Below are 16,018 nucleotides of genomic sequence, written 5' to 3'. Positions count from 1 at the left end.
GGAATCAAACCCTTGATCTTTCAGTACACAGGCTGATGCTCTATCCACTGAGCCAAACCAGCTAGGGCTTCAGTGTATTCTTTACGTCAGATATAGTATTCTTTATTTCTTGTTCATGGTTTCTATGTCCTTTGTCATATTGATGTAGTTTCCACTAAGTTCCTTGTAGTTCTTACTAAATTCCTTAAGCATCTTTATAATCATTACTCTGATCTCTGTCTGATAGGTTACTTACCTCATTTAGGTCTTTTTCTGGAGATTCCTCATTTTCTTCCATTTGGAGGTTGTTGTTTTTTGTCTCCCCATCTTAGTTGTCTCTTTGTGTTTGTTTCTATGTATTAGATATACTTGCTATGACTCCCAGTCTTTGTGGTGTAGCCTTTTGTAGTAAATACGGGGCCCACTTGGTTCTGTCTCTTTGAACTCCTGAGCTGGATGATCTAGGAATGACCCTTTTGTGTGTTATTTAGGCCCTCCTGTTATAATTGGATCTTCATTATTGTTGTCCCATTCATGGTTGGGATCTCCTCTCAGGCTGGCTAACTGTGAGGCTCAACCCCAACTACATTCTCTGAGCTTCTGTACAGGTGGTTTCTGCCCTTCTTTGTTTAAAGTCTCCTCTCCAGCCAGACTTCATCTGCTCTTTCAGGGTGAATATTCTCCAATTTAGTTTAAATTCCAGTTAAATTCTGGAAGGTTATGGGAGACAGATCCCCTACTGGACCACCATCTTCCAATGCCCCCTCTGTAGAGAATTTTTGTAAGAATTTATTTGAACCCAAATGACGACAATGCTGGAAAGCAAGATCTCAAATGCTCCCCAGTTTGGGTTTTCTAACCCTCGCCTCAGACCTTCCAGGCCTCCACCCACCACCCAGTTCTAAAGTTACAACCACACTCCTAGGTGTTGGTGACATCACACCCCACTTCTGGTACTAAGGTCCACATTTATTTCCTATGTCAGCTGTACCGTAGTCCCACAGACCCGTGGGCTTAAACAACAGAAATTCACTGTCGTAGACCTGGAGTCTGGGAGTCGAGGTCAAGCGTCACAGGGCCAGTGACCCCAGGTTGTAGGGGGATGGCCAGACACTCCCCCACCGCTGCTCTGGGAGCTGCTGACACCCTCCACTTGTAGAGCTCCTCTGTGCATGACCTCTCCGTGTGTGTCTCTGTGTCCAAGTCCCCCTCCTGTAAAGACAAGGTCCTATGGGGTTTGGAACCACCTGAGTCCAGCAGGACCTCGTTACCTTATGGAGAGGGAAGGTAGCCCTGCTGAGAAAGCCCAGGAAAAGATGAGAGTGGGGTCACCAAATGCTTGGGAGAGCAGTGCAGTGGGCTCTGCCACCAGAGTATCTGCAGAGAGGGCACGGTGCACTGCCCAGCCAGATGGCTTGCATGCTGGCTGAATCACAGGGACCTATGGCCCTGTCCCAGCACCGACAGGCAATATGGAGGCAGGGACATGGGAAGAGGTGGGGGCTTGGAGAAGAGGTGCCATGAGACAAAGATAGAGCAGTACCCTTAGGGGCCCCATATGGGCACGTCCACCTTGGTCACCCAGGTCCCCACAGAAAGGATGAGGAAGCTGTGAGCCAACCCATCAGGGAACTGCCCATCCCAGAGCCCAGCGTCCATGAGTGACACCCTACAAGCATCCAGACCTGAAGCACTTGCAGGGAGCCACCTGTCTGGACATTGGCTGATGGAGCTGTGTGCCCCCAGATTCCCCCAGGGCAGGGCTGAACACTCCCTCTAAGACCAAAGTCACTGACAGGCTGGTCCCAAACAGCAGAGCCCTTGGGAGCAGGAGATGGGGACAGGAAGGGCTGACCTCACTGCTGCTCAGGTGACCACACACAAGTCCAGCCATGCTCTGCCTCACCTGCCAGGCAACTGAGGCCCCCAGGCCCATCACCCAGGGCACACCCTGACCTGGGGTATCCCTCCACCCCTCGCGGCTCCATGGGAGGGGTTAGAACAGGAGATGCATAGAGCAAGGGGACCGGGATTTGTCTGGGCCTCCCCTCCAGAGCTCTGCCAGGCCTCCCAGGACTGGTACCTCTCCTCTCACACTGCCCTGTGCCCTGGGAGTGCCCGGCCTCAAAAGCACCACCTGTCTGTCTTCCAGGTGGTGCTTCTGAGGTGACTGTGCTCCCCATGGTCGCGGAGTGCAAGGCCCCAAAAGCAGGCGTGTCCGTGACCCTGGCCTGCCTGGTAACGGGATCCGGCTCAGCCACCTGGCACAGAGGGACAGAGAAGCTGCTCGCAAAGGACGTTGTGATTGGGAATTTCATGCAGAGGGTCACCTACCTCTTCTACCAAACCGTCGTCTGGAAGCCTGGCTCCCACGGCTGCAGCGCCAATCACACGTCCAAGACCTTCCAGTGGCCAGGTGGGTGGCCTCCAGCATGTCCCAGCATCTCCCAGGGCCTGACCTCAAGGACCAAAGCAGGGACTGGTCCCTATGGGCACCCAGCCACCCCTCAAAGCAGCTTGCTCCCTACCCCCACTCTGCCCTCAGCCGCTCCAGCTCCAGCATTCGAACCCAGTCCCTTCCACCCCTCCTGTGCCCCTCCCCTGCCCTACCCATGTCTTCCTGTCCACCCGGCAGCCTGTGCCCCCTGCGCCCACGATGCTCTCTGACCTGGGCTGCCCACTGCCCCTCTGATTTCAGCATCTTGGGAAACCCAGGCCCTCTCCGTGACCCACGGGCCACCTCTCTCAGAGAAACTCACCCCGGCCCCCACCCCTGCCAGAGGCCCAGGTGAGGAGGCCCTCTGCCAGCTTACCCCTGCCCGCCTGTCCATGCCTTCGGCTGCCTCCTTTGGTCAGCCCTCCATGGCTTCTGGGAGTCTTCAGTCACATTCCGGTCAGGAAGGCGGGACCCTGAACTTATGGCTACTGAGCACCTACCATATGCCAGGCCCTGTGTTGAGTGCCACTGAGGCCCTTCAGGTGCCAGGGACCCGCCTAGGTCACTCTGCAGGGAGCACGGTGGATGAGGAGGGCCCCGGGCCAGTGCTGGGACGCACCTGCCCGTGGGCCAGGCTGAGACATGTGCTTGTTCTGGAAGCTTTTGTGGGGACTCATTGCCAGAGCAGCCAGGAGTGCGGAACCCGCCCCCCCCCCCCCGCCGGCCCTCACAGAAACACAGGGCGCCTCCTGAAGGCTGGGGTCGTGGTTTGCCCGGTGTCTGCCACACCAGAAGACGGTGCTCCTGCTCTGAGCGGGCTGCCAGTGCCCGCAGAGGTGTGCTGGGCAGACACAGGGCGTCCCGGCCTGCGGTGGCCCCACCGGGTTGCTGGTCTGGACGCCCACACCCCCAGCTGCAGTTGGTGCCTGCTGTCACGTCCAGAACGCCCTGGGGATGGGCCTTCCAGTATCAGACGGATGGAGACACATGTACGATGTGTCCTTTCATTTTATCATTTTTTTTGTTGTTGTTAATCCTCACCTGAGGATTTTTTCCATTGATTTTTAGAGAAAGGGAAAGGGAGAGGGAGAGACAGAGAGAAACGTTGATGTGACAGAGACACATCGGTTGGTTCCTCCCCCACACACCCAAACCTGCGCCAGGGATCGAGCCTGCAACCGAGGTACATGCCCTTGACTGGAATCGAACCCTGGGACCCTTCAGTCTGTGGGCCGACGCTCTATCCACTGAGCCACACCAGCCAGGGCGTATCCCTTTATAAGCGTGCTGCTCCTGGCCTGCTGTCGGTCTGTGGCCCGTTCACCTGCTGGCTGTCCACACCCTAAACCATAGAAGATGTTGCCGTACAGATGGTCCTTGAGCACCTGGCAGTGGGTCACTGTCACCAGGCCAACAGGGTCCCGCCAGAACCAGAGCGCATTCCGCGCACCAATGCAGGGACCATGTGGCCGGGGTGGGCTCAGACCTGCACCTCACAGCTGGGGCCACAGAGCGGCTACAGCCCCGACCATGGGCGTACCAGGAGGTGACCCCCCTCACCCACCCAATTCCCCTTCAGGGCCCCCAACCCCCTGAACCCAGGGGTCATGAGGGATCCAGTCACCATGCCCAGACCCCGGCCTGGGTCCCAGCCAGAAGCTGGGGTGCTGGACCCCTTTCTCCGAGGCCAGTCCCTGGGGGCACGGACCAGGGGGAGCAGGGAAGGAACGGGCCAGGGGCCTCCCATGTCCTCTCTCCACAGCCCTTCTGGCCATCTCCGCCCACAAGGACACGCATTCTCCAGAGGCTGCCCATGGCCCGGGCACAACCGGGCTTCTCCCCGCAGCCGCCACGGCGCCCAGCAGCCTCGCCGTCCGGGTCCTGGCCACGCCGGGCACTCACGCCTCTGCCGGGGCGGCCTCCTGGCTCCTGTGCGAGGTGGCGGGCTTCTCGCCCGCAGAGCTGCTCCTCACCTGGCAGGAGGGCCCGCGCCAGGTGGACGCTTCTTGGTTTGCCACCGCGGCGCCCACAGCTGAGCCGGGAACCAGCGCGTTCCGCACCTGGAGCGTCCTGCGGGTCCCGGCCGCCCCCGGCCCCCCGCCGGCCACCTACACGTGCGAGGTCAGGCACCCGGCCTCGGGGAGGCTGCTCAACGCCAGCTGGAGCCTGGACACTGCAGGTGAGGCCCCCGCTCTGGGCACAGGGCTGGGGGGCGGGCAGCCGGTACAGTGGCCCTCGGTCTGTGCCGCCCCCGGGACAGCTCCACCCGGCCAGCTGGGTAACTGGAGTTTGCATTCGCTGTCCCCACACTTGGTGATTTGGGTGACCTGACACCTGTCAGTCTCACCCATTCCTGGTGTCCCCACACTGGGTGCTGACCCAGGAGGGCGGGAGGCGGGGGCCCCCCCGCCAGGTCCCGAGAAGCAGCCATTTCCTGTGAAGACACACCCATCACTGGGCACGGCGCAGGGCCTCCTCCGGGGTGGACATCGGGTGGTCACCGCAGACGGCTCTCCCCCACCCCGGGATGTCTGAGCCTCTCCAGGGTCCCTAGGACCCGTCCCAGCACCTTGGGAGCCGTGTGCACCCTGAAGGGAGGGCTGGACCCCACGCTGACCGTGGAGGGCACAGGGACCCGCAGGGTGGGGCTCAGCCTCCCCTCTGAGGCTTCCTGCCAGGTCGCCTGTTGGGCACGGCACCCAGACCCTGCCCCGTCCTCGCCCCCCAGGCCCCAGGGGGATGGGATGGGCACGCTGGGCCAGGCCGCGAGCAGGACACCATCCAGGCCGCCCAGTGCTCACCTGCCAACCTGTGCCCGGGTCCAGAGCACCACAGGCTGCGCGGGTCGCAGAGACGGCCCTGCCCGCCGGGCTGGTCACGAGGGATCCGGGCCCCAGGCCCCAGGCCCCAGGCCCCAGGCCGGCTCTGAGTCTCTGTGGTGATAGACGGCTGCCCTTTAAATCTCCATTTCGCCCAGGACCCCTGAGTTCGGAGCATGTGATAGGAATAAATCACTAATTACTCGACGAATAAAATGACGAGAAAAGCAAAGTTGTACCCGCTTTTCATTGTTAGAGCTGACAGACTGCAAAGCCTTGGCACTCACTCGTGCCCGGCCCACCTCCCACACCCCATACCACCAACAAGGGGCCCAGCGGCCTGTGCTGCAAGCTGGTACCCAGGCCCGCTTCCTGTCTGGCCCTGGGCGCCCAGCCCAAGGCTGGGCAAGTCCCCCCCCCCCACCCCAATCCAGCAGGATGACGATGCCATACTCCAACCTGGTGCATGCCCTGGCTCACAGCCCTGCCACTCCTCCTGCCGCCATCCAGGCCTGCACCCCTCCTGGGCCTGGCCTCCTGCCCCTCCACCCTCCTGGGCCGGGCCTCTCCCAACACAGGGCATCCGTGCATGCTGTTCCTTTCGCTTAGAATGCTGTTCCCTCCTCTTTGCCTTCCACAGCTCATCACAGTTGCCACTTCCAAATACTGTATATACTTTTAAATATTGTTATTGATTGCAGAGAGAAAGAGAGAGAGATAGAAACATCAATGATGAGAGACTGGGGATAGAGCCTGCAACCCAGGCATGTGCCCTGACCGGGAAGTGAACCGTGACTTCCTGGTTCATAGGTCGATGCTCAGCCACTGCGCCATATGGCCGGGCGCAGCTGCCACTTCTGAGGGAGGCTCCATGGCCAGGCCCCCGGGGCCAGTCCCTGTGCGTCTGCATCTTCTCACTGCCAGCGCCTCCCTGGCTTTCTGGTCACACGTGTGTGGACTTATGTGCCCATGTTTCGTTCTGGTTCCCTTGCCCCAATCGGTGCTGTGACCTATCTGGTTCTGCTGTGCCGGGCACAGGCCTAGCCATGAGAAGGCCGGTTGTAGATGCCTGTCGAGTGGGTGACCGGGCGGGCACTGGACGGTGTGAGCTGTCACCGGCATGCAGCTGCCGCTGTGCGCTGTGAGGCCACAGGACTGACCTCACCCGGCGCCGCTTCCTCCCCAGGTCCAGCCCCGCCCTTCTGGGGCCCCCTGAGCATGGACGAGGACTGTGATGGCTCTGCCGACCTGGACGATGCCGGCCGCCTGTGGCCCACCTTCGTGGCCCTCTTCCTCCTCATGCTGCTCTACAGCAGCTTCGTCACCTTCGTCAAGGTGAAGGGCAGGGACGTCCAGGGGGCTCGCTGGAGCCGGCCAAGGACTGTGCGAAGCCGGGAAACCCGGGCAGGAGGGCAGTGGGCTGTGGGCACTGGCCCGGCCTGAGGGAGCCGCCCAGGGCCCTCGCAGGAACACTGCAAGCCTGGCTGCAGAGCTGGCCCTGACCCAGGCGCCTCCTCCCGTCCGCCCGCTGGCTAGCCCATAAACAGTTCTGGCTCCTTGCACCTGCCTCCTGTTTCTGTCCCGGCCGTCATGATCCGCCTCTGGCCACGGGATCAGGGTGCTGAGAGCCCGCTCACGGCAGGGCTGCCATGGACTGGACTGGGAAGCCCTCTTCCACACTGAACATACACATGCAGGCTCACTCTGCAGGTGCACAGATGTATACGCACACACAGCTCACACAGAAACAACATGCACAGTGCACACATGCAACACGCTCCTGTACACAGTTCACACACAAATGCACACATGTGCACACACGCACAGGCACATGGTAGGACATGTCCTACAGACAGGTAGGACAGCCAGCCTACAGCAGCATACAGGCTTCACACGCACATTCCCGGAACCTGTCAGTCAGGAGATTGAGGTGGGAGGGCTCTTCCTGTCACTGGGCAGTGTCATCAGAGAGAGGCTGGCACTTATCGCTGCGTGGCCAGCTGCGTGGGGACAGCCACGGGGGCAGCCATGGGGACTGCCAGGGGCCCAGGGGTGTGGGTGCCCCATAAGCTGGAAAAGGCCAATCGGGTTCTCCCTGGAGCCTGTGGGAGGGGAGAGGGCCGGGCCCAACCACACCGTGAACACTGCCCAGCGAGGCTGGGCGAGGACCTGTTGGGGGCCACTTGCCCCAGCAGCCGAGGAAAGAAGCACACTGCTGCTCCACCCTGTCCCGTCCGGCCGACTCCCCACCTGTTCTTGGCACCTGGCCATGCTGTCTCCCTGCCAGAGGCCCAGGGTCACACCCGCAGGGTCGCCCTGCCCACCCCCGGAGCTCTGTTTCAAGAACTCAGATGAGACCCCAGCTCTCCACAGCCTGAAAAGCCCTCACATTTTATTAGAAATCAGAATGGGGTCCTTGCAGGGCCTGGCCTGCCCTGGCCTCCTGTCTCTCCATCCCTATTTGTCCCCTCATAGGCTGTCCCAGGCCATGAGGCTCCCCCTCACCCCCTTCAGCTCTGGGTGAGGTCCCACCACCCTAATGGAAGGCCCAGCCCTCAGACTTCCTGCTGAGCCTCCTTCCAGCACCTTCTGTGGCTCACTTATCCCTGTCGGTTATTCTCGGTTTCACCTAGAAAGTTACCTCCAAGAGAACAGAGCTCTCTGCTGCTTCCTCTGGTAGGACCATCCAAGGAAGTAGGACCCTCCAGGCAGGTAGGACCCTCCAGGCAGGTAGGACCCTCCAGGCAGGTAGAAAGTGCTCAGCAAACATACAGGAGTGGCAGCGTCAGGATGCCTTTGGCTCGGCCACAGCCTGGTGCACCGTCCCTGCATGCTCACCTCAACTGTCACAGAGGCAGCCACTGTCCAGCTCTCAGCGTGATTCCCTCTGAGCCCGCTCGCCCACTCTGCCATCTGAGCAAATGACCACCTGCCCCATGGACCCATGGCCCTCTGTCTGCCACTGTGTGCAGCCGGCCTCCTGCTTCACAGCCACACCTGCTGCCCCTCCAGGCTGCCCCCTCCACCCACGGCCAGGGTGGTCTTTTGAAACCTGGCTTGTCCTGGCAGCCACGGCTCAAACCCGCTGGTGGGTTCCCATCACGCGAGTGCGAAGTCAGAGCTCGCCCAGCCAGCCCGCTGCCCGCCTCCCCGTGGCCTCCGCACCGCCTCTCTCCGTCCAGGGCAGCACAACTTGTGTGTCCCCTGGTCCTGCCTCCGTGTCCACGCTAAGCTCCGTGGGAGCAGGGACAGGGCACCCCAGCACCCACACCCCCTGAAAGGAGGAATGAATGAACAAAGGAACAAACGAACGAACAAGCGAATGAAGAGGATGGAGGGCGCCGGGCTGGAGGCTGAGGGTCTCAGAGCCTCAAAGGCCTCATTGCTGGGCCTTCCACCCGAGCCCCGCCCTCCAGCCCCACCCCACCCTCAGGAGCCCCCCATTGGGTCACAGCTGTCTCCTGGCTGTTCCCAAGGGAGCAGGTCTTAACTTTTCCCTCTGCCCTTGGATTTGCACCTGGAGCCCTATCCACAGGCCCCTGGGCGGCCAGGAGGAAGTCTGGGCACCACAGTCCATGCCCATGCTTCCCCTGAGTGCGTGGGTGCCTGGCTGGGCCAGGAGTCGGTTCTTGAGGTTCATTTTGTCTGGGAAACACATTTATAAAACAGCTCCTACCCAGCCGGCGTGGCTCAGGGGGTGAGCGTCGACCTATGAACCAGGAGGTCATGGTTCGATTCCCGGTCAGGGCACATGCCCGGGTTGTGGGCTCCGTCTCCAATGTGGGGTGTGCAGGAGGCAGCACATCTATGATTCTCTCTCGTCATTGACATTTCTGTCTCTCTCTCCCTCTGCTTTCCTCTCTGAAATCAATAAAAATACGTTTACAAATTAAAACAGCCCCTGACACCGGGCGTGAAACATATTGTCATCAATGCACACCTGACCTCACAGCTTCTGGCAACCCGGCAGGACCCTGCCTGGACCACAGCCCAGCGGCTCCGGGACGCTGTCCAGTGGTTTCCGAGAGCTGGGGCTGCGTCCAGCACGACGTCCCTTTTCGTCCCCAGTGAGCACCTGCTGGCCCCGCCGCTGCGGGAATCGGTCTGCCGGAGGCGCGTGGTGGTCTCGTGGGCCCCCGTGCCCTGAGCTCCCCGTCATTACGGCCTCCCCCTGCGGTGCCCCCCCTCTCAGCGCAGAAACATCTGTCCCAGCAGTTGTGACGACAGGACACGCGCCCTCCCACACCTCAATCAGGCCTGACAAGCCGGGTCCGCAGGTCAGTGGCAGCAAGCGCGCTCCTCACCTGGGCCCGGCTTCAGCCTCCCAACCCTGAGGACTGCCGCTTCGCTCTGCTTTCCCAGCACTGTGTGACTTCCTGTTATGACCACCCTCCTCTGGGCCTCCCGGGAAGAGAGTCCTGAGAAGTGTAGTGAGCGCTTAGCTAAGATGACAGACCAAACTCACCACAGCACCACACATGGCCCCTTGGACTCCTGTTGGCAAGTAATTTCACCCTCCGCAGAGTGAAATGTCTCACAGGCAGCGGAAACGTGCCAGCCCTCCTCCCAGAGGACACGAAGCCAGTACCCCCTTTTCTTGTCCCTGGGTGCTGCCCATTTCTGTCCTTGTTGGAAAATGGCCAGACCTGGACAGCCGCTTAACCCTGAGCCACGGTAACTCACACGAACGCATCTTACGTTAAATGGTAGCAGAATGGGGGGACAGGAAAGAAAAGAATTGGTTAATATATATACGGATTTTATATCAAAATGAAGGACTGCGCTGGCCGGTGGTGCTCAGTGGTTAGAGCTCTGGCCCACACACCAAAGGGTCGCACATTCCATTCTCATGGACCTGGATTGCAGGTTCATGCCCATCCCTGGCTCCGGTGGGGGCACGTGCAGGAGGCAACGGATCAATGTGTCTCTCTCACATCAGTGTTTCTCTCCCACTCCCTCCCTCCTTTCCACTTTCTCTAAAACTCAATGGGAAAATATCCTCGGGTAAGAATGAACAAAAACAAAAAGCCCGGTTGGTGTGGCTCAATGGTTGAGCATTGGCCTATGAACCAGGAGGTCACGGTTCAATTCCCGGTCAGGGCACATGCTCGGGTTGCGGCCTCGCTCCCCTGTGTGGGGCGTGCAGGAGGCAGCCCATCGATGATTCTCTCTCATCAGTGATGTTTCTGTCTTTCTCCCCCTGTTCCTTCTTCTCTGAAATCAATAAAGATATAATTGAACAAAAAATGAGGGACCATCTGAGAATTCCACCCACCACACTGCATGCACCCAGTCTTCTCTGTGGGGCGCTCATGGGTGATGCACGCATGACTCCTAGACTACATATGGGTGTAGCCGGTGACCTTGAGGTGCATGAGGTCACGATGCAAAGGTCCAGATGCTTTCTTCCTCTGTAAACTCCTGCTGTAGGGCCAGTGCTGTCCCCGGCGGCTGCCTTTCCACAGGAGACAATGGCTATGCGGTGTCTGTCCCCGCAGCCTCCAGACCTCTGTACACCGTGCTGCTTGGCCCGCCTCCTGGGCGAGCCGCTGTCCATGGTGCTGCCCGGCCCGCCACCTGGGCGAGCCGCTGTCCATGGTGCTGCCCGGCCCACCACCTGGGCAAGTCGCTGTCTTCGGTGCTGTTCTTGTTTTTCTGAATGGCATACTGTTTGGGGGGGTGGGGAGGGGGTGGAGAGGGGGTGGGGAGGAGGGTTAGGTTTACAAACGAGCTAAGCAGACCGTACAGAGTTTCCATACTACAGTGCCCCTCAAACACCACATCTTTACCTATTGTTTTTTGTTTGTTTTTTAAAAAATATATTTGTATTGATTTCAGAGAGGAAGGGAGAGGGAGAGAGAGATAGAAACATCAATGATGAGAGAGCAGGTGCCTCCTGTGCATCCCACATTGGGGAGTGAGGCTGAAACCCAGGCATGTGTCCTGACCGGGAATCAAACCGTGATCTCCTGGTTCATAGGTCGACACTCAACTACTGAGCCATGCTGGCCGGCACATCTTTACCTATTGTAAGTATCTTGCATCAGCATTTAGGACTATCCTAATAAAGAGGGAGTATGCTAATTGACCCTCACGCTGTCACAAATATGGCAGTGCCCACAGCCAATAAGGAGGGGATATGCTAATTGACTGCCATGCCCTCAAAGATGGTGGCACTCAGTCCCTTCAGCCCCACCGGGGTGGCAGGCGCACAGAGCACGCCTGCCTCCAGAGTCCCCAGTCCCCTCAGGCCCCCAGTCGCCCAGGGCTGGCCTGAGGCACAGGCAAGCCTCAGATGGCGGCTACCCAGCAGCCCAGGGCTGCCCAAGGCTCAGGTAACCAGGGCCAGCCGAGGCTTGCACTGCCAGCAGTGGCAGCAGCAGAGGTGTGATAGAGCATTGCCTTCCCCTGATGGCCGGGTTGCCTCCTGTCCTGAGGGCTCCCAGACTGTGAGAGGGGGCAGGCCGGGCTGAGGGATCCCCCCCTCCAGTGCATGAATTTTCATGCACTGGGCCTCTAGTTTGTTATAAACAAAGAACCAAAATTAAAACAGTATTTCCCTGGCCAGTTTTCTCAGTGGTTAGAGTGTCACCCCTTGCACCAAATGGTAGCAGTTTCCATTCCCAGTCAAGGGCATGTACTTCAATTGTAGGTGGGATCCCCAGCCCCAGTCAGGGCATGTGCAGGGGCAACCAGTTGATGTGTCTCTCTCACATCAATGTTTTCTCTCTCTCTCTCTCTCTCTCTCTCTCTCTCTCTCTCTCTGTCTCTCTCTCTCTCTCTCTCTCTCTCTCTCTCTCTCTCTCTGTCTCTCTCTCTCTCTTCCTTCCCTTCCATTCTCTCTAAAAATCAATGAAAAAAAATTCTCAAGTGAGGATTGAAAAAATAAAGTAAATATTTTAAAAATATATTTATTATTATTAACTAAAGTCCAAGGTTAAGATTATGGATCATGCCTTACATTATACAAATCTATGAGTCTTGGGGGTTTTTTGTAGTTTAGTTTTTAATTTACCTTTATTGTTGAAAAATTACGGATGTCCCCTTACTTCCCCCCATTGATCCCTCCACACCACTCCCGCCCCCTCCTCAGGCCTTCACCGCACTATTTTCTGTATCCATGGGTTATGCCTATATGCATATAAATTCTTTTTTAAAATCTTTATTGTTGAGAGTATTACAGATGTCCTCCTTTTATTCCCCCCATATCATCCCTCCACCTGGTTCCTACCCCACCCCAGGCCTTAATATAAAATCTACCCTCTTAACAGATGTTCAGGTGCAGGCACTATGGTGCATAACTAAAACTTTATACACATTGAACAATGAAGAAATCAAAGGCTATCACCACCAAAAAAAAAAATAATGAAACACCGAGGAAGACAGCAAGAAAGAAGAGGAGTGAAATAGCTACAAGACAGACAGAAAACCAGTAACAAAATGGCCAGAGTAGGCCCTTGGCTAAATACAATTAAATTAAATGTGAATGGACTAAACTGCCCAATCAAAATGTAATTTCCCCAGGTGAGGATTAACAAAAATTAAGAATAAATACAAAAAGGAGTCACAGAGACAAAGAGGGCCATTGGTGATGGTGAAAGGATCTATTCTCACATGGGGACGGGGCCACGGGAAGGGGCTCCTGTGAATGCCCTCAGAGCCCTGGAAGGTTGGGAGTGGGCCGAGGTCGCACACCAACGACATGAGGCCATATGCATCAGAAAAGATTTTACTCCAGGCACCCGGGTGCAGGTGGGCTGAGTCTGGAAAAGGCGTCAGTGGAGACTGAAGGGAGAGTCAGGTTTTTATTAACTTCAGGGGCTGCATGACGCTCTGCTGACGCGAAGGTCCAGTCCGTCCTTGGCTCCTCCCAGCGTCAGGTGGATAGTGGTTATCTGCGCTATGTGGTACTCAAGGCTGCAAGCTTTCTGCAAGGCATCTGCTAAGCACAATACATTTTTCTCTGCCCCGTTTTATTCTCTTTAACCCTTTTAAGCCTCTCTTTTCTCTTGTTCCTGAAAGCCAGGCCCAGATCCAACATGCCGGCTCACAATTCCACTCTAGGCAAACTCAGCATCGCTGACTTAATGATTTCAGAGAGCAAGGGAGAGGGAGAGAGAGAGAGAGAAACATCAAGGATGAGAGAGAATCATGGACTAGCTGCCTCCTGACAACCCACACTGGGGATCGAGCTTGCAACCCAGGCATGTGCCCTGAGCTGGAATCAAACTATGACCTCCTGGTTCATAGGTCAATGCTCAGCCACTGAGCCACAAGCCTCGCTGACTTTCTTATGTGAGAGTATCTGTCTGGAACGAATGGGCCTCGGGAACTGGAATAGGGCAGGTGCCGGGGTCCTGAGATAGCCTGGTGCGTGGAAACCTGGGTCACTTTGTCACACCCTCGCCAGCCACTGCGGCCACCCCACGCCCACCCCCAGTCCAAATGGCAGCACCTGTGCCCCAAAGAGACAGATCTTCCTGACACCACCCCCACCACTGGGACAGGCAACTCGGCTTCCACACCAGTGACCAGCAGCAGATGGTCTATGCGATTTGCAGAAACCTGGGCATACAGGTGGGAGTGGACTCAACGGGCAAACACCCACCGGCCTCAACGCTCTCAGGTTTCCCCCAAGTCTACGATGAGCCGCCCATAGGTTCCGTCCCTTGTGGTGGGGTTCAGGCCCTCAGAGCGGTGGAGGGGTGCACGCTTTCTCAGCCAGAGGGGCATTTTTCAGGGCCCAGTGACCACCGTGAACTCTGTCCTCACACATCCGCCCCCTGGAGTGCTTCTTTGGCAACCGTAAGCAGCGCCCACAGCTCGCACAGCTGGGCACCGCAGGCTGGACCGGAGCTCGAGGTGCCTGAGCACCATGGGGAGGAAGCTAGGTGGAGGGAGCCGGGTTGACCATCAGTTTGCCCTGGGCGAGGCGGGGTCACTTCCTTCCCCAGAGCCCAGAGCCCACAGGCTGCCTGACCACCTCTGCGGGGAGGGCCGCAGAAGGACCACCGCTGGGCCTTGAGGGCAGGAGCTCAGGAGACATGGCCCCGGCACCGTGCAGCAGAGAGGGACCCGGAGCCCGCCCAGCCCTGGCCCTGCACCCCAGGTAGAGCCTTTGAGCCCCTCACTGAGGCTCCTGTGCACCCCAGGACCAGGATCTGGGACTTGGATGTGAGAAATCACAAACCGTGGGAGATGGCGTGAGGACTGGATGGCAGGACAGGCGGAGGGGCCCAGGGGACTGTTGGCTGACAAACAACAGGACGGGTGCTCCGGGGCACCTGGGCACTGGGCCCCACAGATGCTTAAGTCCTGCCCATGGACCCCTTGAAAGAAGGGATGCCCGGCCCCTCCCCATGGCCTTGCTGGCCCCCGGCACTTCAGGGGTGGCGACTCTGGTGGCTCCCAGCACCCCCAAGCCAAGGCCAGACCTGGGACTTGCAGGGCGACCGAGCTGCGTGCAGCACGAGACGCAGACAATGAGGGTCCAAGGCCCTTTTGGTGGGTCCGCATCCTCAGAGAGGTGGAGGGCTGCTCACGGTCCCAGCCAGAGGGGCATTTTTGGGCACCAGCACCCGCTGTGAACTCTGTCCTTGCACATCTGAGCCTGGAGGGCCGCTTCCCTCTGACCGTGGTCAGCACCATGGTCACATGGCCAATGATCAGGCCACGGGTGGAGCCAGAGAGGAAAGGAGGGCAGAGGGCACTCGGTGGGTGGATGGGGGAGCCTGGGCTGGGCTGCAGACTGTGACCGGATGCCTGTGCCCACACCCACGCTGGCCGGGCAGGGGGAGGTGTCAACGAGGCTGGGGAAGCCAGGGGCCTCGGGGAGAGCTTGGCCCCATGGGGGGCAGAGCGCGTGACAGGAGGTTCTCACTCTGTCCCCTGGGCCCTGGATGCCCGCCTCACCCAACCCACACACCCACGTGAGGGGCCCTCTGCTGCGTCTGGACTCCCCCAGGCCCCTTGACAGAGAAACCACCCAGAGAAAAGGGAACTTCGGGAAGCGAGCCCTGACACGGGTTTCAATCCCGTTCTTAGTCTTCGTAGGGCTGGGAGGGGGGGGGGCGGGGGCAGTTCACGTCTCAGGGGCCCAGCTACCAACTCCTAGTACATGGGCCTGTGGGCACAGCCACAGCCACCAGGAGCCACATGCACTGGGGGCAAGAGCGGGCAGGCCGGGGGCACTGCCTCCACAGCTCCCGCCCGTGGTGAGTGGGGTCCCTACAAAGCAGGGCCGAGGGAGGGACAGTGGAACTGGCCCCAGGAGGTGAGGGGAGACCAGGCCCTCGGGGACCCACAGAGTGACAGGAGCAGCTGGGCCAGAGCCTGAGAGGAAGGTAGCGAGCGGGAGGGCAGGAGCCCAGGGCTGCCCAGGCCAGAGAGCAGGGCTGGGGCAGCCACGGCAGGACCCCGCCCGGATGCACAGTGGTCTGAGCTGGGGACACAGGGAGGTGGTGGCATGGTGCGGCAGAGGAAGAGGACCCCCAGGTGGCCTGAGGGCCTGTCCAGGCCGATGGGCTGAGTCAGAGGCCGAGGCCATGGGGCCCGGGGCTGAGGGCGGCCGGTGGCGGGGCCCAGCGGGGAGGTGGACGTGGGCTCCTGTGCTCAGAGCGCAGGCTCAGTGGGCAGCTCCATGGGTGGGCAGGTGACAGGGTCCAGGGCTCAGGGCCAGCAGCTGCCGGGCACAGTGCAACTGACCAGCAACTGGAAAGAGCAAAGGTCCAGAGGGGCTCCCAGTGGGGAGTGAGGAGGGGTCTGCTCTGGGGGAGGGCAGGGT

At 59.1% G+C, this 16,018-nt stretch overlaps 1 gene segment (V, D, J or C); it reads left to right on the top strand.

The window, feature by feature from the left end:
* The first annotated feature begins 1,465 nt into the window (after positions 1 to 1,465).
* Positions 1,466 to 9,382, top strand: LOC103304655 (Ig delta chain C region membrane-bound form-like). The segment is given in 6 exon segments: positions 1,466 to 1,475; positions 2,132 to 2,395; positions 2,678 to 2,767; positions 4,179 to 4,595; positions 6,422 to 6,570; positions 9,206 to 9,382. Coding segments are annotated over 6 exon segments (1,107 nt in total).
* Positions 9,383 to 16,018: the final 6,636 nt, after the last annotated feature.

The sequence above is a fragment of the Eptesicus fuscus genome, chromosome 24 (genome assembly GCF_027574615.1).
Source record: "Eptesicus fuscus isolate TK198812 chromosome 24, DD_ASM_mEF_20220401, whole genome shotgun sequence".
In the NCBI taxonomy this organism is placed as follows: domain Eukaryota; kingdom Metazoa; phylum Chordata; class Mammalia; order Chiroptera; family Vespertilionidae; genus Eptesicus; species Eptesicus fuscus.
Note: the sequence above shows the minus strand (reverse complement) of the source record. Positions and strands in the feature narration are given on the sequence as shown.